This window comes from Canis aureus, chromosome 22 (assembly GCF_053574225.1).
Source record: "Canis aureus isolate CA01 chromosome 22, VMU_Caureus_v.1.0, whole genome shotgun sequence".
Taxonomy (NCBI): Eukaryota; Metazoa; Chordata; class Mammalia; order Carnivora; family Canidae; genus Canis; species Canis aureus.
This window is the reverse complement of record NC_135632.1, coordinates 24551676-24573325: the sequence shown is the minus strand read 5'-3', so window position 1 is coordinate 24573325 and position 21650 is coordinate 24551676. Positions and strand designations below refer to the sequence as shown.

Sequence of the window (21650 nt, the reverse complement as noted above, 5' to 3'; positions counted from 1 at the left end):
AGACATTTTACTCCTAGGAAAAACCCAGCAGAACTTGGGTAGTAATTAGGTACAGGAAATGAGGGGGAAGGTTGAGTCAGAATGACTATAAGCTTTTAAGCCAGCATAAGTGGGTGAGAGGAGGTACCACTGGCTAGTTGGAGTAGTTAGTTGAGTTGGGGACAGGGCCAAGCAGGGTATGTAGAGGGAGGTTTTAAAATTGAACACCAATAGGGCTAGAAGACCAGGGTTCAAAGTGAGCTCTTGAGGGCAAAGATCCTCAGTTGTCTCTAATTCATTTTGAATAGAATTTGGCATGTAGCTTTTGTCCATTGAATGAAAATACTGGCTTCTTCACTTGAGCATAGTGGTTCTCAACTGGGGTGATTTTGCCCTCCAGGAGATTTGGCAATGTCTGGAGATATCTTAGTTAGAACTAGAGGGATGCTACTGGCATCCAGTGAGAAGAGGCCAGGGATGATGGTAAACATCCTACCATATACAAGACAGTCCCTTCCCACAACAAGGAATTAACTGACCCCAAATGTCAAGGGTTGAGAAACATTGTTCTAACCAAGGGCCAGAAAGTTAACTTCTCTAAACTTTGGTTTCCTCACTTGTAAAGCGATGATGATGACTCTACTTTAGTTTTGTTAGGATTAAATAGGGCAAGGTGTGTAAGTGCCTGGCATGAAAAGGCTACTTAATTTCCCTTACCTTGGTTGATGACTAAGATAGGAAATTATTCTTGTTTTTTGTCTATTAAATAACTTCTAATTTCAAGGCTTCCTAAATTTTTCTGAGATAAGTGGAATGCCTCGGAAAACCTGTAGAAGTTTTTATAATCTTAATGATTCTGTCGTGGTTGCATCACATTACAATTTTGGGTTTTGAGTATTTCATGATTTGTAATTAGCAGTAGGTAAAAATGTTGAAATTTGGATTAAATGTTTTACCTACTAATCAGTGAGGTTAAACTCATAATTTTGCTTGTTGTTAGAACTTTTACTGTTTGAAAGCAATTTTACTGTTCTTTGATATCAAGACTGAAGTGTTGTGAGTTACTTCTTTTGGAATATGCCAGACTTGTCTATAATGCCTTTTCCTTTTTTTATCCATTTACAAAATTTCAAGTAGACTCTTCTCTGAAGTCAGAACTCTTCTTCAGATTTACTTAAGATCTTCATTAGGTGGCTTTTTTTTACTCGTTAAGTATCTTTTTATTCTGTTGTAAAATGTAGATATTACCACCAGCTCTTTCACTTATGCTTGGATTAGGACACATGTATTTTCTTTCTTTTTTTTTTTTTTTTTTAGGACACATGTATTTTCAATTCTAATACAAGGACCATAACTTTGGAAATGTATTTTAGCCTCACTGTGTTTAATATCTGCTTACATTTATGTAGTTGTGTACCATTCTCATTTTTAAGGATTCTTTGCTGTTCTTTCCTTTTAGGAATAGATTGGTTTAGTCTCCCTATACTTTAATATCCCCATCTATAACATGAGATTAATAGATAAAGATGTTTGAGTTTAGTGAACTATTTATTGGATTCTTACTAGTGTTTCTTTTACTAATAGCAGTGGAATTTTTAAATAACATTCTTCCTGTTTCTCGTATTAAACTAAGATGATTTGAACATACCAATCATTAAATTGTTGGTTAGAAGAATTAAATAACTTGAGGAAAACCACCTAAAATGGAAAATGATGTATAAGTGATAATAGAAAACATTTTGTGGCAGCAAATAAATGCTCATTCAACCTAAACCTGTAGAGTTCAAAGTTGGTAGCTTTTGATGATATAAATTATATCTGACCACACATTGCTTTTAAGGGCTTACATGGTTCTCTGTTGTGCCTATAGACATTTAGGTCAGTTAAGTACAGGGTGTGAAGGTTGCTGCATTCATGTCTTTGATTTTGTAAGTGTTTGGTTGCTATAGCCTGTAAAATTAATTAATGAATGAAAATTAACTACTATGTGAAAGGAATGCCATTGGACATATCAAGGAACTAGCAGAAGGAATGAGGGAATCTACCATATTTCTACAGTCGAATTATTAGCTGGTCTAACTTTATTTTTTTTACTCTGGTATTACTAGTAAAATAATTGTTGCTAGCTGAAAACTTTAAAAAATAGTTCCATGTTTAATGCAGGGTGACAACAAAATGGACAGATTTAAAAAAAAGGTAGATAATATTATACCTCCTCCCTCATCTTTGTACCAAATTTGTCTCAGGACTTGGAATAATTTCTACAAACTGATACATCAGTGAATGGAGTATTATGTCTACCTTTTAGTAAAAAAAAAAATTCTTTCCAGGTGTAATTGCTTAACTGGGGTTAAAGTGTTGTTTAACTTCTAATTATACAAGAAAGATTTGCTTTACTTTCAGAGGTGTTTTTAAAATCTTAAATTTTTTTTTTAAAGATTTTATTTATTTATGAGAGAGAGAGAGAGAGAGAAAGAGAGGCAGAGACAGGCAGAGGGAGAAGCAGGCTCCATGCAGGGAGCCTGACGTGGGACTCCATCCCAGGTCTCCAGGATCACGCCCTCGGCTGAAGGTGGCGCTAAACCGCTGAGCCACCCAGGTTGCCCAAAATCTTTAAATTTTTTAACTGAAATAATTTTAGACTTATATCAGAGGTGCAAAATTTTTTATAAAGAGCTCTTATAGGGGATCCCTAGGTGGCTCAGCGGTTTGGTGCCTGCCTTCGGTCCAGGCATGATCCTGGAGTCCCGGGATCGAGTCCCACATCGGGCTCCCTGCATGGAGCCTGCTTCTCCCTCTGCCTCCCTCTGTGTGTGTCTATCATGAATAAATAAATAAAATCTTTAAAAAAAAAAATAAAAATAAAGAGCTCTTATAAAACCTTTTCCCAGTTTCCCTAATGTTAACATCTTATATAATCATAGTATTATGATTAAACCCAAGAAATTCACATTTATAAACTATCCTTTATCTACCCTGGGATCCAATTCTGGATTCCATCTTGCATTTAGTTTGTTTCCTTAGTCTCCTTCCATCTGTTAAATTCTCTGGTCTTTTTTTCATTTTTCATAATCTTGACACTTGAAGAGTACTGGTCAGTTATTTTTCAGAATGTCCCAAATTGGATTTGTCTGATGTTTACTTATGATTAAGATGTCTTAACTGTGATTAAGGTTAAGGTATATGCTAGGTTTCTCCACTGTAAAGTTACTATTTTTTCTTTTCTAATGAAAATAAATGTAATATTTCTTTAGTAATGTAATCATTCCTTTGTAATTAATAATTTTCCTTTTGTGGGGAGATACTTTGAAGCTGCAAGTATCTTCTGTCTCACCATACATTTCACAGGCCAGTTTTTGCATCTATCAGTGGTTCTTCGTGGCTGCTATTACTACTGTGGTTGCTTAATGATGATTTTGTTTCTTTCATCTCTTCTATATTTATTAACTAGATTTTTGTTAAGGAAGAACTGTCCTTTTTTCTTCACTTATTAATTATCCAGTTGTTTATTTACATGCATTTATGGATATTTATTTTACTGTTTGGGGTAAAATTTAATACTTTGTTGCTTAAATCATTCCAACTTTGATTATTGAGAATCCTTTCAAAAGTGCTCCTTTGGCCCTTCTATAATGCCTCTATCATTTTGTGACTTCTAATTTACTCTCTGGCAACACAAGATGTGCATCTCTGTTTTTCCCTCTTTATAGCAGCCACATACACAATCAGTCCGTTCTCTAAGGAAGGCATCATGTTCATTTTATTGGAGAATAGTATCTGGAAACCAAGATCTGTGTGTTATCTGTGCACAGTATAATCGGGTTGCCACTGTTTCTCTTTGTAGTTAGAGTTAGCAAATAGATATATGGTAATATACATGGACGTATTTTTATTTCCTTATCTATCCATCTATATAAACTGAAAACCATGACCTCAGGGTTCATTGTAGATTTTCCGCCACTTTGTCATTTCCCCTGTTACTTCCTTTTTCAAAGGTGAGAAACTTGGTTCTTATCCACAGTATATTATTTACTTATCTGTTCAATCCTAGTACACAACACACAGACACAAAAGTAGTTTCAGAATTGCTAACCTATTTCCCTGTGAGAGACACATTTAAAAACTAAAATATATTTGTCTTTAGCTTTACCAGTACACAGTCAAAATCTGTTTTCCAAAGTTACTTAGTACTTTGTTTTCCTTATTTTGGTATGGTTATGTTATTCATTGATAATGAAATTAGGTATTATCTGTTTATATTTTATTTTAGCATCTTCCCACATCATGTTTTAGTTTCTTAAATCTTTTTGAAGTAAATGGTGACCTATCCCTCCCATTTTTCTGTAGTGAAGATCTGTTTTTAAAAGGATTAGATTTGCTTAGATATAGGTACAGCTATAATTGTTTGGGCTGATAGCAGTTCCCTTGAAAGGAGCTGTGTTCTGGTGATTATTCTCTTGGGCTTGCTCACTTGGTTCCTTAGTTACAACTTTCTACATTTTCTCCGCTTGGGAATTTATTCTATGTTCCCACAAGTGTTTGAAATCAGTCTTCAACTAAATCTTTGTTCTGGATGCATGGTTTTAGACCCAAAGTCAGCTAGAGGCTGGGGTAAATTAAATTATTTTGCAGATCCTGTCATTTATTGGTTTTTATCTTTATTTTTATTGTTTTTAAAGATTTATTTATTTGAGAGGGAGAGAGAGAAAACACATGCTCATGAGCAGGGGGCGGGGCAAAGGGAGAAGCAGACTCTCCACTAAGCAGGGAACCAGACAAGAGGCTGGATCCCAGAACCTTGGGATCATGACATATCCCAAGCTGAAGGCAGAGGCTTAACCAACTGAGCCACCCAGGTGCCTCATTTGGTTTTTATTTTTGAGGTATAATTCACATACCATAAAATTTGCCATTTTAAAGTACATAGTTAAGTGGATTTTAGTATATTCACAAAGTTTTGGGTTAATCTAATTCCAGAACACTTCCATCACTTGCAAAAGAAATCCCTTACCCATTAGCAAACACTTTCTGTTCTCTTTTCCTCAGCTCTTGCCAACTACAACTCTACTTTTTGTCTCTATTTTTTGCCTGTTCTAGATATTTCATATAAATGAATATGTGAACTTCTTTATCTGACTTCTTTCACTTCAGCATGTTTTCAGTATTCAGCCATTTATAGAATGTATCATTTCATTATTTTTTTGGTTTAATAATATTTCAGAGTATGGATTTACCACATTTCGTTCATCAATCAGTTGATGGATATTAAGTTGTTTCTACTCTTTGGTTATTGTGAATAATACTGCTGTGAATATTCATATGCGAGTGTGTAAAAATATGTTTTCAGTTCTTTTGGATGTATACTTATAGTGGAATTGCTAGGTTATAAGGTAATTCCATATTTAATTTATTGAGGAACCCCCAAAGAAGTTGCACCATTTTTCATTCCCACCAGTAATTTGTGAAGGTTCCAATTAATTTCTCCACATCCTTTTCAACATTGTTTTTTTTCTTTTTTTTTTAAATAGCTATTCTGAAAGTATGAAATTGTGTCATGTTCTTTTTTTTATTTTTTTAAAGATTTATTTCTTTATTCATGAGAGACAGAGAGAGGGGCAGAGACATAGGCAGAGGGAGAAGCAGTCTCCCCATGGGGAGTCCAATATGAGACTTGATCCCAGGACCCCAGCATCACCACCCAAGCTGAAGGCAGACGCTCAACCACTGAGCCACCCAGGCATCCCCGTGTTCTAATTTTGATTTGTGTTTTTCTAATGATTGATGATGTCAAGCATCTTTCCATGTGCTTATTGGTCACTTACACATCTTTGGAGAAATAATCAATGAAACCCTTGTCCCTTTTGTAATTTTGTTACTTGCTCTTTTATTATTGAATTATGAGATTCTATTCATATTCAGGGTACTGGATAGGAAGATCTCTTTTTTTCAAAAAAAAGTGTTATTTATTTATTTATTTATTATTATTTTTTTAAAGTGTTATTTATTTAAGTAATTTCACCCATGTAGGTCTCAAACTTATGACCCTGATATCAAAAGTTGTACACTTCACCGCCTGAGCAGCCAAACACCCCCTGGATAGGAATGTATCTTATACTGGTACTTGCACAAGCATACAAAGAGATTTGTGCGTGGGTGTTCACTACAGTGTTTATTTTTTTATTTTATTTTATTTTTTTTACAGTGTTTATAATACCCTTAATCAGACATATGATTTGCAGATACTTCTCTCATTCTATAGGTTGACTTTTCGTGTTCTTTTTTCTTTTTTCAGTTTTAATTGTCTTTTTTTTCTTAATGGTGTCTTTTGTAGTACAGACTTAAAATTTCGATGAAGTCCGGTTTGTCTTTTTTTTTCTTTTGTTGTTTGTGCTTTAGATGTTATATTTAAGAACCACTGCCTGATTCATGGTGACAAAGATCTATGTTGTTTCCTAAGAATTTTACAGTTTAGCTTTCACACTTGATCCACCTTGGGTTAGTATTTATATATGGTATGAGATGATGGTCCAGTTTTCTTGTTTTGCATGAAATATCCAAGTATTCCAACACCATTACTCCAGTGAATTGTGTTGGAACTCTTGTTAAAAATCAGTTGACCATTGGGGCACCTAGGTGGCTCAGTGGTTGAGGGTCTGCCTTTGGCTCAGGCTGTGATCCCCGGGTCCTGGGATTGAGGCCCACATCAGGCTCCCTGGGGGGAAGCCTGCTTCTCTCTCTCTGCCTTTATCTCTGCTTCTCTCTCTCTGTGTGAATAAATAAATAAAATCTCAAAAAAGAAATTAATTGACATTGATGTATGAATTTGTTTCTAGACTCTCAATTCTGTTCCATTGATCTATATATCCTGATGCCATTACCACCCTGACTAACTAGCTTTTATAGTAAGTTTTGAAACTGGGGAGTATGAGTCCACCACCTTTGTCCTTTTTCAAGATATTTTTGTTTATTCTGAGTCCCTTGCATTTTCATATGAATTTTGGAATTGGTTTGCTTATTTCCTTAAAAAAAAAAAAAAAAAAAAGCGATTGGAATTTTCATAGACAATGCATTGAAATAATTGTATTTTGAGGATGTACTATTTCTATATAGGTACAAACATAAGATCTTTTTGAATGTTTGGGTGTCAGTTTATTCTAGGCAATGTACAAAATGGCTTTAAAAGTTGAAATATTCGGGATCCCTGGGTGGCGCAGCGGTTTAGCGCCTGCCTTTGGCCCAGGGCGCGATCCTGGAGACCCGGGATCGAATCCCACGTCGGGCTCCCGGTGCATGGAGCCTGCTTCTCCCTCTGCCTATGTCTCTGCCTCTCTCTCTCTCTGTGTGTGACTATAATAAATAAATAAATTTAAAAAAAAAAAAAAAAAAAAAAAAAAAAAGTTGAAATATTCTTATTTTATTACTCCCTTCTTCGTCCTCTTTCTCCGAGAATAACTTAGTGGGGGAAAAGATATATTATTCAATAAATGGTATAGGGACATTTAGCTGACTTTTAGGAAGAAAGGTAAAGCTGGAGGAGAAAGGCTTTAAGAAAAACTAGCATGGAATAAAATCTCAAAATCATAAAAAATTGAAAATACATGGTCATGTAAAATTTTAAAAAGTAAAAAATAGATGCAAACCAATGGTAAAAACACTTGAACAAATGACAAAGGCTCTTTATATCTATAAGAAATCGGCAATTACTTGTAGGGGAAAATAGCCAGGGAAGAGGACATGAACAGGTGTTTCACAGAAAAGGTTGCAGATGGTCAAAGGATATATGAAAAGGTACTTGACCTCAGTAATGAACAAATGTGAATTTAAATAACTATTTTCTGCTTATCAAATTGGCGAAGATTTAACAATGTGATGATGCTTACTTCTGGCTAGATTGCAGGGAAAATAGAAGCTCCTGGTTGTTGTTGGAAGTTCATTTGACGCAGTCTTTTTGGAGAACGATTTAGCAAAATCTATCAGAATAAAAAATACATTCAGCAGTTCTATGTGCAGGAATGTATTTTGTACCTATACTTGCAAGAGCATACAAAGACATATGTACAAAGATACTTATTACAGCAACATTTTAGAAACAAAAGATGAGAATAACTCAAATGTCTGTCATCAAGAGAGCTAGTTAAATAGAGAGGTATTACCATATAATGAAATGTTCTGTGAGCCATTAAAAAATAAATGAGGCCCCTGATTTCAAACTAATTCAAAACTGTAGTAATCAGAACAGTATGATACTGGTATGAAAACAGACACAGATCGATGGAATAGAAAAGAGAGTCCAGAAATAAACACACGCTTAAATATAGTCAATTGATCTATAACAAAAGAGGCAAGAATATGCAGTAGGGAAAAGACAGTCTTTTCAATAAATTATGTTGGGAAAACTGGGCAGCTAACCCTAACCCTACAAAAGAATGAAACTAGACCACTATCTCATACCATATACAAAAATAAATTCAAATGGATTGAAGACTTGAATGTAAAACCTGAAACCATAAAACTCTTAGAAGAAAACTTAGGGAGCAAGCTCTTTGATATTGGTCATAGTGTTTTTTAGACTAATCCCCTCAGATAAGGGTAACAAAAGCTAAAGTAAACATGTGGTGTTATATAAACTAAAAAGCTTTTGCACAGTAAAGGAGACGAACAAAACAAAAAGGCAAGCTACTAAATAGGAGAAGAAACATGCAAATCATACTTCCAATAGGAGTTAATATCCAAAATATATAAATAGCTTATCAACCTAATATCAAAAAAACAAAACAAAAAAAAAACAACAACCTGAGTACTGTCAGAAAGGACGAATACCTACCATTTGCTTCTAAATAAGTCAATATGAGAAGGCTAAACTGCACATGGTTTCCCTCAGGTGGAATGTAAGAAATAGTGAAAGAGGCTATAAGGGAAAGGAGGGAAACTGAGTGGGGAAAAATTAGAGAGGAAGACAAACCATGAGAGACACCTAACTCTGGAAAACAAAGGTTGTGGAAGGAGAGGAGGGTGGGAGAGATGGGGTGACTGGATAGTGGTCACTAAGGAGGGCACTTGATGGGATGAGCACTGAGTGTTATACTATATGTTGGCAAATTGAATTTTCTTAAAAAAGAAAAAAACCCCCACAACCTGATTAGAAAATAGGCAGAGGACATGAAGAAACATTTTCTGAAGAAGAGGTACAGATGGCCAACAGGCACATGAAAAGATGCTCAGTATCACTAATCATCAGAGAAATGCAAATCAAAACCACAGTGAGTTATCACTTCACACTTAGATGTGAGATCACTAAGATCACTTAGATTGGCTATTATCAGACACAAAAAAATAAATGTTAGCAAGGATATGAAGAAAAGGGAACCCTCATAAACTGCTGGTGGAAATGTAAAGTGATGTAGCTACTATGGAAAATACTATGGAGGTTCCACAGAAAATTAAAAATAAAACTACCATGTGACCCAGCAATTCACTTATGGGTGTTTGAAGAAAATGAAAACAATAATTCAAAGAGATAGACACACCCCTTGTTCATTTACAGTAGTGAAAATATGGAAGCAACCACAATGTCCATCAGTTGATCAGGGGATAGAGTGTGTGTGGTTAGCATAGAGAATACAGCAGAGAATACAGTCAATAATATTTTAGTAACTTCATATGGTGACAAGACATCATTGGGATCAATTTCTTACTGTATAAAAATATCAAATCACCTGAAACTAATAGAATATTGTATGTTAGTTACACTCCAATAAAAAAAAATGAAGCAGATCAGTATGTGTGGTGAAATAGAATGAGGTACAAGATGTATTGAGTGAAAAAAAAAAACAAGTTGTAGTTATGCAGTCCTATTTTGTGATTAAAAATAAAACAGGACACCAAAAGTTGGAACATACCTGTACAAAATAGCTAGCAGTATATACAGAAACAGCTAACAGATTACTTCTGGGCAGTTGAACTGGGGGGATGGACTTATTACAATAAACCCTTATTACTTGACTCTAAAAGCAATGAGCAGGATTACATTTTTTAAAAATTGAAAATGGCAAAAAAAATTGAAAATGACTTAGTGTAATTAAAAAATACATTATTTAGGAATAAGAGATTTGTTTTTTTTCCTGTCAAGGTGAGTATTGTATGGTTTCTGTTGGTCTCCAGAGGTAAATGCATTTTTAAAATATGTATTGCTCTAGTGAAAGTGGGTTAGAATTAGCTCTTGGGTACAAATGTTTAGTAGCATTTAGTATGTTCTCTTTTGTTTCCAAACATTTATAGGTATGGAAGAGAAATATGATTTATGATTGTGATTTGGGATTGTGTTTTGTCAAATGAGGAATATTTGAGTGCTTGTCTACACTGGAGCCTGATTATGTTCTGGAACTTCAGTTCGGTGTGGAAGGTAATCATTTTAGAGACAGTGGTTGTTTATTCATTGTCAGAAACTTTAGTACTGTGGCAGTAAAGAAGCAGTGGTATCACTCTGCACTCTGCCAAACCATTTCTAAAATATTAGAGTTCAAGGGAACCAACTTCCTACTCTATATAAAAATCACCAATATTGTCTCCTAGTGAAGTTTTTGGTGATTGGAAACTATACTTTTGTATTTTGACACTGGTAGTGTCCTTAACCTAGGCAGACTATTGTTTCTTTCTTTCTTTTTTTTTTTTGTCTCAAAGATTCTATTTATTTATTCCTGAGACACACACGGAGAGAGAAAGAGAGAGAGAGGCAGAGACACAGGGAGAGGGAGAAACAGGCTCCATGCAGGGAGCCCGACATGGGACTCGATCCTGGATCTCCAGGATCACGCCCTTGCTGAAGGCGGCACCCAGACCATTGCTTCTTATAACAGTCCTTAAAATATTTGAAGCTGACTCATATCCTTTATTTACTTAGAAACTTAGTGCAATACAATTAATGGTCATGTATTGCCCTTCATAATTTTCTTCCCTAGACCAAGCAGTCCTCACTTATTACAACAATTTGTATAAGTTCTTATTTCCAGAAATGTCACCATATAAGTTACACCTTAGCAGGCCCTAGTAGTGTTCTAATGTGAATATAGAATTCTCAAAGTGTAGTTGGTTCATATAGTACTCTGGGGCCATTACTCACTTGGTCTAAAAGCTATACTTCTTTTTTTTATTTTTATTTTTTTTAATTTTTATTTATTTATGATAGTCACAGAGAGAGAGAGAGAGAGAGAGAGAGAGAGGCAGAGACACAGGCAGAAGAAGAAGCAGGCTCCATGCACCGGGAGCCCGATGTGGGATTCGATCCCGGGTCTCCAGGATCGCGCCCTGGGCCAAAGGCAGGCGCCAAATCGCTGCGCCACCTAGGGATCCCAAAGCTACACTTCTAATAATTCAGTTTAAGATGTTGCTTATCTTTTTAGTAATAGGATTGCACTGAGAATAATTGTACAGTTCTTTAAGTGGTGTATGAGGTCATACCAACATATATACTTTTCTAAATTGTTATTCTAGAGTCATCATCTGGTACTTTTGGTAGTTGTATTATGAGTTTTGGTTTTTACATCTATCTCTAATAAAGTATATATATGCTTTTGTAACTGTGAAGACAGTGGTATATTACCTGTACTCATTGGTGTAACCTGATGAGCTCATTTGAATTATGAAGCAAGGTTGCTACCCTTTTTCAGCTTTAAGTTGATGTCATCTTGGATAAGCATGCTACTTAAGTATTTGAGTTTATGATAAAATATTAAACAGGATAGAGCCTAGTGGCACATGTGTACTGAATTATTATTAATATTGTTGGTTCACCTAGCCAGAGATCTACCTGTGTGTTTAATTTAGCCTTTGTGGTTTTATCTGTGGCATGTGACAGAATTTGTAGGCTGTTTTGTTGGTGTTAGAAGATTGTAGAGTCTTAGTATTCTAACCTTGTGAGAAATTCTTAGACATAGACTGGTTTTAAATGGTTTTCTCCTTTTCACAATTTCCAAGAATCTTCTGCAGTATCTTAAGATTTGGGGGGTGACGAGGGGAGGGTGATGAGGGTGAGAAGCTTCTTTGCACCAAGTTGTTTTTGATTAAAAAGAAGCTTTTAGTTTTTTTTTTTTTTAACCCAGCTTTACTGAGGTACACATTCAGAGACCATATAGTTCCTGAATTTAAGGCATACAATTCAGTGGTTTTTGGTATTTTACATTATTATTTTTTAAGAATAATAAAATATATGGAATATAAAATTACCCTTTTAACCACTTTTAAGTATACAATTCAGTGCCCTTAAGTACATTCACAGTGTTATACAGTCATCACTAGTGTGTATGTCCACAACTTTTCTATCATCCCATCTGAAACTTTGTACCATTAAATACTAACTGCTCATTCTCCAGTTTTCCCAGCTCCTGGTAACTTCTATTCTATTTTCTCTTTCTGAATTTGCCTATTCTAAGCTCATCATATATGTGGAATCATACAAATACACTGTGACTAGCTTATTTCACTTAGTATAGTGTCATCAAAGTTCATCTGTTTTGTAACATACTGATTTCTTTCCTTTTTTTAAGGCTGGCTGATAAGTAGGGACTTCTGTCATTTTGCTATGCTATATCCCTTATTTTCAGCATTAATTGCCTTTTGTGTTGAGTTGGTTTTTTGTAGTGAAATTCTTAAGGTCTTACCTAATTTTCTCTGTGGTTGTCATGAGGATTGCATTTAATAACCTAAAGTTGTAATGCTTTAATTTGAATTTATATTAATTTCACTTCATAAGCTTACAAATTCAGCTCCTTTATATCTCCACTCTCTTTTCAATTGATGTCCCCAGATTACATTTTATGCAATGTATGTCCAAAAACGTAATTTAAAAAATATACAAGCGTCTTAAGTCATGAAGGATACAAAATGTGGAGTTATAAAGGTTACAATAATACTATTTTTTAGACTATTGTTTTTTTTTTTAATTTTTAGTCTCTTAAATCATGTAGAAAACAAAAAATGGAATTATAAACCAGAGTTACAATAGTGCTAGTTTTTATAATTGCCTATGTATTTACCTTTACTGAAATTTTTATTTCTTCAAGTTACTGTATAGTGTCATTTTATTTCAGTTTGCAGGTCTTTCTTTAGCATTTCTTGCAGGGCAGGTCTAGTGGTAATTAACTTTCTCAACTTTTGTTTATCTGTAAGTGTCTTAATTTCTCCCTCAATTTTGTTAATTACAGGGTTTTTGATCTTTTCTTAGTTTCTTTCTTTCTTGTTGGTCCACTGCTTTCTGGCCTCAAGTTTCTGATGAGAAATCTGATTATCTTACTGTTATTTCTTGTATATGACAAGTAACTTCTCTTGCTGCATTCAAGATTTTCTATTTGCCTTTGGTTTTTGCATATAACGTGTCTCTGGATGGCTCTCTGAGTTCATTGTACTTGGAGTTCCTTGAACTTCTTAGATGTTTATATTTGTGTTTCATCAAATTTGGGAAGTGTTGGGCTATTATATTTTAAGATATTCTTTCTGTCCCTTTCTCTATTCACCTTCTAGGACTCCCATAATGGTCTGTATTGGTCTTCTTGATGATGTCCCTCAGGTCCCTTATGCTCTGTTCACTTTTCTTCAATCTTTATTCTTTCTGTTTCTCAGATTTTAAATTTCTGTTGTCATATTTTCAAGGTTACTGTTTCTTTCTTCTTCATGCTCAAATCAGTCTTCGAATCCCTCTAGTGAATTTTTTATTTCAGTTATTGTATTTCTCAACTTCAGAATTTGTTTCTGGTTTCTTTTTAGGTTTTATATCTCCTTATTGTTCATACATTGTTTTCTTGACTTGTCCATGTCTTCAGTTTTTTAAGTATCTTTAAGATCATTGTTTTAAGTCTTTGTTTAATAGGTCCACCATCGGGTACTTTTTAGGGACAGTTTCTTTTTTTTTTTTTTTTTACTTTCTTTTTTTTTTTTTTTTTTTTATTTATTTTTTATTGGTGTTCAATTTACTAACATACAGAATAACACCCAGTGCCCGTCACCCATTCACTCCCACCCCCCGCCCTCCTCCCCTTCTACCACCCCTAGTTCGTTTCCCAGAGTTAGCAGTCTTTACGTTCTGTCTCCCTTTCTGATATTTCCCACACATTTCTTCTCCCTTCCCTTATTTTCCCTTTCACTATTATTTATATTCCCCAAATGAATGAGAACATATAATGTTTGTCCTTCTCCGACTGACTTACTTCACTCAGCATAATACCCTCCAGTTCCATCCACGTTGAAGCAAATGGTGGGTATTTGTCATTTCTAATAGCTGAGTAATATTCCATTGTATACATAAACCACATCTTCTTTATCCATTCATCTTTCGTTGGACACCGAGGCTCCTTCCACAGTTTGGCTATCGTGGCCATTGCTGCTATAAACATCGGGGTGCAGGTGTCCCGGCGTTTCATTGCATTTGTATCTTTGGGGTAAATCCCCAACAGTGCAATTGCTGGGTCGTAGGGCAGGTCTATTTTTAACTGTTTGAGGAACCTCCACACAGTTTTCCAGAGTGGCTGCACCAGTTCACATTCCCACCAACAGTGTAAGAGGGTTCCCTTTTCTCCGCATCCTCTCCAACATTTGTTGTTTCCTGCCTTGTTAATTTTCCCCATTCTCACTGGTGTGAGGTGGTATCTCATTGTAGTTTTGATTTGTATTTCCCTGATGGCAAGTGATGCAGAGCATTTTCTCATATGCATGTTGGCCATGTCTATGTCTTCCTCTGTGAGATTTCTGTTCATGTCTTTTGCCCATTTCATGATTGGATTGTTTGTTTCTTTGGTGTTGAGTTTAATAAGTTCTTTATAGATCTTGGAAACTAGCCCTTTATCTGATATGTCATTTGCAAATATCTTCTCCCATTCTGTAGGTTGTCTTTGAGTTTTGTTGACTGTATCCTTTGCTGTGCAAAAGCTTCTTATCTTGATGAAGTCCCAATAGTTCATTTTTGCTTTTGTTTCTTTTGCCTTCGTGGATGTATCTTGCAAGAAGTTACTATGGCCGAGTTCAAAAAGGGTGTTGCCTGTGTTCTTCTCTAGGATTTTGATGGAATCTTGTCTCACATTTAGATCTTTCATCCATTTTGAGTTTATCTTTGTGTATGGTGAAAGAGAGTGGTCTAGTTTCATTCTTCTGCATGTGGATGTCCAATTTTCCCAGCACCATTTATTGAAGAGACTGTCTTTCTTCCAATGGATAGTCTTTCCTCCTTTATCGAATATTAGTTGACCTTAGGGACAGTTTCTGTTTGTTTTTTCCTTTGAATATACCATACTTTTGTTTCTTTGTATGTCTTGTGATTTTTTTTTTGTTGTTGAAAACCTGGACTAGCGACTCTACTAATGTAGTAACTCTGGAAATCAGATTCTGCTTCCTCTTCCACATTTTGTTTTGTTTTGTTTGTTTGTGTTTTGGGTATTTTTATGCCAATTATCAGCCTGAGGTGTACATTTAAGATCTTCTCAGGTCTTTTCTGAGCCTATGCGTTTCCTTGGGCATTCACAGTGACTTTTATTTATTTTTTATTTTTTATTTGTTTAAAGATTTTATTTATTATTTATTCAGAGACATAGAGAGAGAGAGAGAGACAGAGAGACAGAGAGAGAGTGGCAGAGACACAGGCAGAGGGAGAAGCAGGCTCCATGCCCGGAGCCCGACGTGGGACTTGATCCTGGGACTCCAGGATCGCGCCCTGGGCCAAAGGCAGGCACTAAACCGCGGAGCCACCCAGGGATCCCCCACAGTGACTTTTATATACGCGGTCGCTTTTTTTTTTTGTCTTTTTTAAAAGATATTATTTATTTATTCATGAGAGACAGAAAGAGAGAAAGAGGCAGAGACAGAGACACAGGCAGAGGAAGAAGCAGGCTCCATGCAGTGAACCTGATGGGGGATTTGATCCCAGGTCTCCAGGATCATGCCCTGGACTGAAGGTGGCGCTAAACTGCTGAGCCACCTGGGCTGCCCTGTGTGGTTGCTTTTAAGTGTCCTGATCTTTAGCATCTTGCTCTCAGAAAGGGAAAGGAGAAAAATGAATGGGGGAAAAGAATAGTTGCTGGTCCTTTAAATCCTCTGAAATTCACTCCAGCTGGAGAGGGAGAGGTTTACAACTATAGAGAGGTGGAAGGACAATTGCTGGCCACGTTTTTTTGCAGTCTTTTAGCCTCTGTGATCAAAATTAGCGATCAGGGATCATAGCACAGAGTTTCCATTATTTGGAAGACGGGTGCTTTTTGCTCACCCTGGCTTCCCTAAGTTATGTGCAAGCTCTCCAGGAATACATTCATAGCTGACCATATGCCAGGAGTTGGGGTGTGTGTGTGTGTAAGGGTGTAGGATGAATACCTGCCTGCTATTGTGCAAGAGCTGAAATGAACTGAAACTAATTTCAGTTTACCATTCAAGTTTTCTGGAAGTTGTGAGCCTTTCATGGATTCTGGTATTCTAAAATAGTTACATCAGAGAGATTTTGCCAGCATAATGGTTATCTAGGTGTGGAGATAGATACCTGGTGGTTTCCTATTCCATCATTCATCTTCCCAGAATCCCTGTTTTGTTTTGTTTTGTTTTGTTTTATTTTATTTTATTTATTTTTTAAACTTTATTTATTTATTCAGAGAGACACACAGAGAGAGAGAGAGGCAGAGATACAGGCAGAGGGAGAAGCAGGCTCCACGCAGAGAGCCTGACGTGGCACTCTATCCAGGGTCTCCAGGATCACGCCCTGGGCTGCAGGCGGCGCTAAACCGCTGCGCCACCGGGGCTGCCCCCTGTTGTTCAATTTTAAATCTGGTTTCACCATAGTAAAATCAGTCCTTTAAAGTTGATTTACTTTGGAATTTGTGGGTTATCTGATTAATTTAAATATAATGCAGTTATTAAGAAAGAGGCCCTTAGGGGCGGCTGGCTGGCTCAGTTAGTGGAGCATGTGACTGTTGATCTTGGGGTCATGAGCTTTATATTGAGCTTACTTTAAAGAAAACAATGAAGGTTTTAAGTTGGACAGTGGTTTAGTTCCTGGCTATACCCTTTACCAGTTTTGTTACTGTCTTTTTGTCTTGGGCAAATTACTTCTGTAGCCTTTAATTTTCTTGCTTACAAAATAGGAAAAATAATGCCCCTTTCAGAGTTTTCTAAGGATCGCATGAAATAATAGATGTATTTAGCATCACCCTGGTCCTTAGCAAGCAAGAAGTATAAATCTCCATTTCTTCCTCTTGCTCCTACTAATAGTCCTTTTCCTGTTATACCTCCTGAAGCTACTACTGTGGTAACATACACGAGTAAGTATGTGGATTCCAGAGCTTTAGACATTTTTTTTAAACTCAAAAGTTTCAAAATAACAAAAACACCATTTTTCTTGTGGATCTTTTAAAAACAAATAGCTCATCTTTTTAAATGAAAGTGCTCCATGAAAGTTTCATAGCTAGATATTTTTGTTCTTTGCAATTCAGGGCTAAAGCCATGTAATTTTACAACTAAAAATCTATTCAAATTACTGATTCATGCCAAACTATTTTTGGCCACTTTGAGTATCTTTGATGTAACTTAAAAATATTAGAGATTGACACAGGAATTAAAAATATGCATGTGAGTTACTAAAAGTGATATAAATTACATGTTACACAGATGGATACTGAGGAATAAGTAGCTTGCTGGACTAAGTGATTTTTGATTGCCCTTTTCTCTTCCACTGCTCTTCTCTCTCTCTCTCTCTCTTTTTGTTTTTAGTTTTTATTTATTGTTTTGTTTTAGAGAGAGAGAGTGCATGAGTGAGTGGGCGGGAAGGATAGAGGGGGAGAGAGAGGGACAAGTAGACTCAGTGGGGAGTGGGAGCGCCAAACATGGGGTCACGATCTCAGGACGAGCTAAAATCAAGAGTCTGACACTTAATAGTTTGAACCACTCAAGTGCCCCACCACCTCTCTTCTTCATGAGAACATATATCGCAATAGAAAGAAGCCCAATTATTCATGGGCAAGTATCAGAACCATACAAGTATTTTGCAGTTATTTTGCAGAGCAAATAGAGAATATATGTTTAAGTGTATACATTGAGTGAAATCAGTTGGATCATTGTATCTTCCTTTGACTCATTAGTTACTTTGGATGACAGAGGGTTTTTTCCCCTGAGTAGAGATTAGGAAAGAAGAGATTTAATTATGAATTTATTGGAATTAATTCTTATATGTTCTTAATTAATTTTTAATTGTATGAATGTACATTTTTTTTGTTTAGTTACATAGTGTTAGTTGAAAAAGTTAAGAAAGAAATCTGTTAGCTTAGTTATTCACTTATCCTTTTAGCAGTTATCAAGAACCAAATATGTGCCAGACATGACCAGTCCTGGTTTGTGGAACCCTCAGTTCTTGTAGCCATTGAATTTACAGTAGTGTTAGCAGAGGGAAAAGACATGTCTGGAAAAGCTATGATTGCTACTTGGGTAACTAGGGGGTGGGTAGCTAATGCAGAGTTGTGGGAAAATGTCACAAAAAGATTCATTAGTCTGGATAAGGCCTGAAAGATTGCTAAGGTATGGAGTATGTGGATTGGACCTGGTCCCTCTTTTCTGTAGAGATTTTCTGCAGGCATTTGAGGCAGTGGGACCAAGTAGTAGATATTTTCCCACATAGGCAATGGTGTGGTTTTGGGTGTGAGTGTTTGAAGTGAGGTAGGAACTATGATTTTTTGGGGGGCAAGGTTCAGAATGTGATTTTTTTTTTTTTTGATAAAGATTTTATTTATTTATTCATGAGGGGGGCGGTGGGCAAAGAGACATAGGCAGAGGGAGAAGCAGGCTCCATGCAGGGAGCCTGATGTGGGACTCGATCCCAGGACTGGAGGATCAGGCCCTGAGCCAAAGGCAGACGCTCAACTGCTGAGCCACCCAGGCATCCCAGAATGTGATTGTTTAGTAGAGTTTATGGAGCTTGAATTTCTGTTTTTCTTTTTTTTTTCTTTGTTTTTTGAAACCATCGTGTATTACTTTGTAATACTAGTTTCTTTTGGTTTAGAAATGAAACAACTGGTACCATTGCAGGCAGTGCAGCTTAAGTTACCTGACTAGTGAAGTGCAAACCTGTCTGAATCTATGATGTCCAAGCTTTCTGTGTAATTTAACCCCTCAGTTTTCTTTCTTTTTATTATCTCTGTAACAAAGTGGTGCTTTCTTGCCTGTCCTACTTATTCATGTTGAGGATTTTTTTTTAAGGTTTTTATTTATTCGTTATTTGAGACAGTGTGCATGCACAGTGGAGGGGGCAGGCAGAAGGAGGGGGAGAAGCAGACTCCCCACTGAGCAGACCCCCCCCACCCCCCATTAGGGCAATCCCAGGGCCCAGAGAACATGGCCTGAGCTGACTGCAGACACTTAACCATCTGAGCCACCCAGGTGTCCCGAGGATTGGTTTTTGTAAACGTGGTTTTTGTTGGTATGTACTGATTCGGAATTCATTTCCCCCATTGTGTCTTTGGAAGCAACTAAGCTCTGGTTAGTAGAAACAAAGTATTGAGTAGTGGATTCTACAGAAAATAAAACTAGTGAAGGGCATTTTTTTTAAGACTACAGATTAAAAATGGAGCTCCTTTGGATTGGTTTGTTCATTTTATGTAAGACTTTGGTCTTAATTTAGATTACAGATCGGTTACAAGTGTATTCAACAGACAACAGTTGGGAATAAATGCCAGAGTCTGTTTCTAAATCTTGCTTAAAGAGTATTGTGTGCTGAAAATTATAATGGAAGTATTTGACTTGAACATTTTTTTTAAATCTAAAAGTTTGGATCAGATGGGTGAAATTTAACAAGAGAACGTATATGATTGATTTTTGTCTTTTATTGTGTTCTTGGGGAAAAAAGTACAAATATTTTAAGACACTTTGAGGACTTTACTCATGAAGAAGTGTGTAGGTTGAAGTTTTTTTTTTTTTTTTTTTTTTAAGGTTGAAGTTTTTTTAAGGTTGGAGGTAATGTGGCAAATAGAGATTTACTTAGAAAGGGTCAGTGATCCGTTCTTTTTTTTTTTTTTTTTTCAGTGATCCCATTCTTTACCCCTTGCTATCATAATGGGATAAGAAATGGGGTGCCTGGGGTGGCTCAGTCAGTTAAGTGTCTGCCTTTGGCTCAGGTCATGATTACAGGGTCCATTGGTCTCCCTGCTCAGTGGAGAGTCTGCTTCTCCCTCTTCCTTGTACCTTCCTCCCTCCCCACTCATACCTTCTCTCTCTCAATAAATAAAATCTTAAAAAAAAAAAAAAAAAAAAAGAAACGAACTGTATTTGTCAAAGAAAGCGGGGAAGAACGAAAGAGAATTCTGTCAAGAGGGGTGGAGGAGTCCTAGAAGGGTGACAGAGGGCTATCCACATTGATGCCAAAGTTAAACATTGACTGAATGGCGCAGAAAAAAGTTCAGTTGTCCTCTGTAAAACATTATTGAATGTATGATGAACTAGATAGAAAAGAAGGTTGTTAGAATTGTGGTTGTCATATTTGTATTATTTTTATTTTAAGAAAGTCATTAGCATTCTGGTAAGCATGAATTAGATAAGTGTGGGAAATAAAAATGTCTATTTTGGGAAAGGGAGAAAGTTATATGTAGGGCAAAAAAAAAAAAAGCTCAGATTGAGAGAATAGATTTAAAATACTAAATTGAAAAGACTAGTGCTAGGGGAAGAAATACTGGGACTTTGATAGAAACCACTGTTTCTACGAAATATTTGTAAAGTGAAATTCATTAGAAGCCTAAGTAGGTTAGTAGTACCCAGAGGCTAGGAATAAGGGGGAAATGGGAAGTTACTGCCTTTATTTTGGAGAACGATCTTTCCTTCGCATTTCTGTTCAGATCTAGGAAGGAATGAAGAATGAACCCTTATCTTTTGGATTTTAGATACCTGAGGATGTCAGAGTAACCATAATATATGAATTCTGCGTTACAAGTTTCATCTCCAGGGAGTCATAACCAGTCCTACCAACAGTCTCTGTGGTATGCATAGTGGTGACCCTGACTTTAAATTATTTGTTAATAATGTATACTAGAGTAGTAAACTAGATTCAGTTGGTTAACTTAAATGTTACAACCCAGTTTTTAAAATTGGAAGGCGTGGCTCCAAAATGCAATTTTTTTTTTAAGTGTTACAGTTCAGTGGCATTAATTACATTCACAGTGTTTTGCAAAACTTTTTCATCACTCTAAGCAAGAAAATGTTCCCATTGAGCAGTAACTTCCCATTTCCCCCTTATTCCTAGCCTCTGGGTACTACTAATCTACTTAGGCTTCTAATGAATTTCACTTTACAAATATTTCATGTAAGTGAAATCATACGGTTTTTGTCCTTTTGTTTCTGGCTTATTTCACTTAGCATAATGTTTTCAAGATTTATCCATATTCTATATGTATTAGAACTTCATTTCTTTTTTATGGTGGAATAATAATCTATTGTATGTATATACCACATTTTGTTTATTCATTTATCTTTGGGTAGACACTTGAGTTTCCACCTTCTGGCTCTGGTCAGTAAATAATACTGCAATGAACATCAGCATAGGAAATATCTGTGATACGTTGCAGATATTTACTCCTACCCTGTCAGCTGTCCTGACTATGTTTTTTGGCCTGCAAAAAAATTTCATTTTTTGGTAATAAAATGTATCAATCCTTTCTCTTAGTGTCCCT

General features: G+C 36.0%; 1 protein-coding gene across 5 annotated transcripts in view; it reads left to right on the top strand.

The window, feature by feature from the left end:
• The window catches only part of ATP2C1 (ATPase secretory pathway Ca2+ transporting 1), a 138272-nt gene that overhangs the window by 8004 nt on the left and 108618 nt on the right, over window positions 1-21650 (top strand). For 2 of the 5 annotated variants that reach the window (XM_077865198.1, XM_077865197.1), the window contains exon 3: window positions 10258-10381. The exons of the other annotated variants lie outside the window; for them this stretch is intronic. In XM_077865198.1, the coding sequence (XP_077721324.1) occupies window positions 10280-10381 (102 nt within the window). In that variant the 5' untranslated portion in view covers window positions 10258-10279. The remainder of the gene's footprint in view (window positions 1-10257; window positions 10382-21650) is intronic. 5 annotated transcript variants of the gene reach the window in all.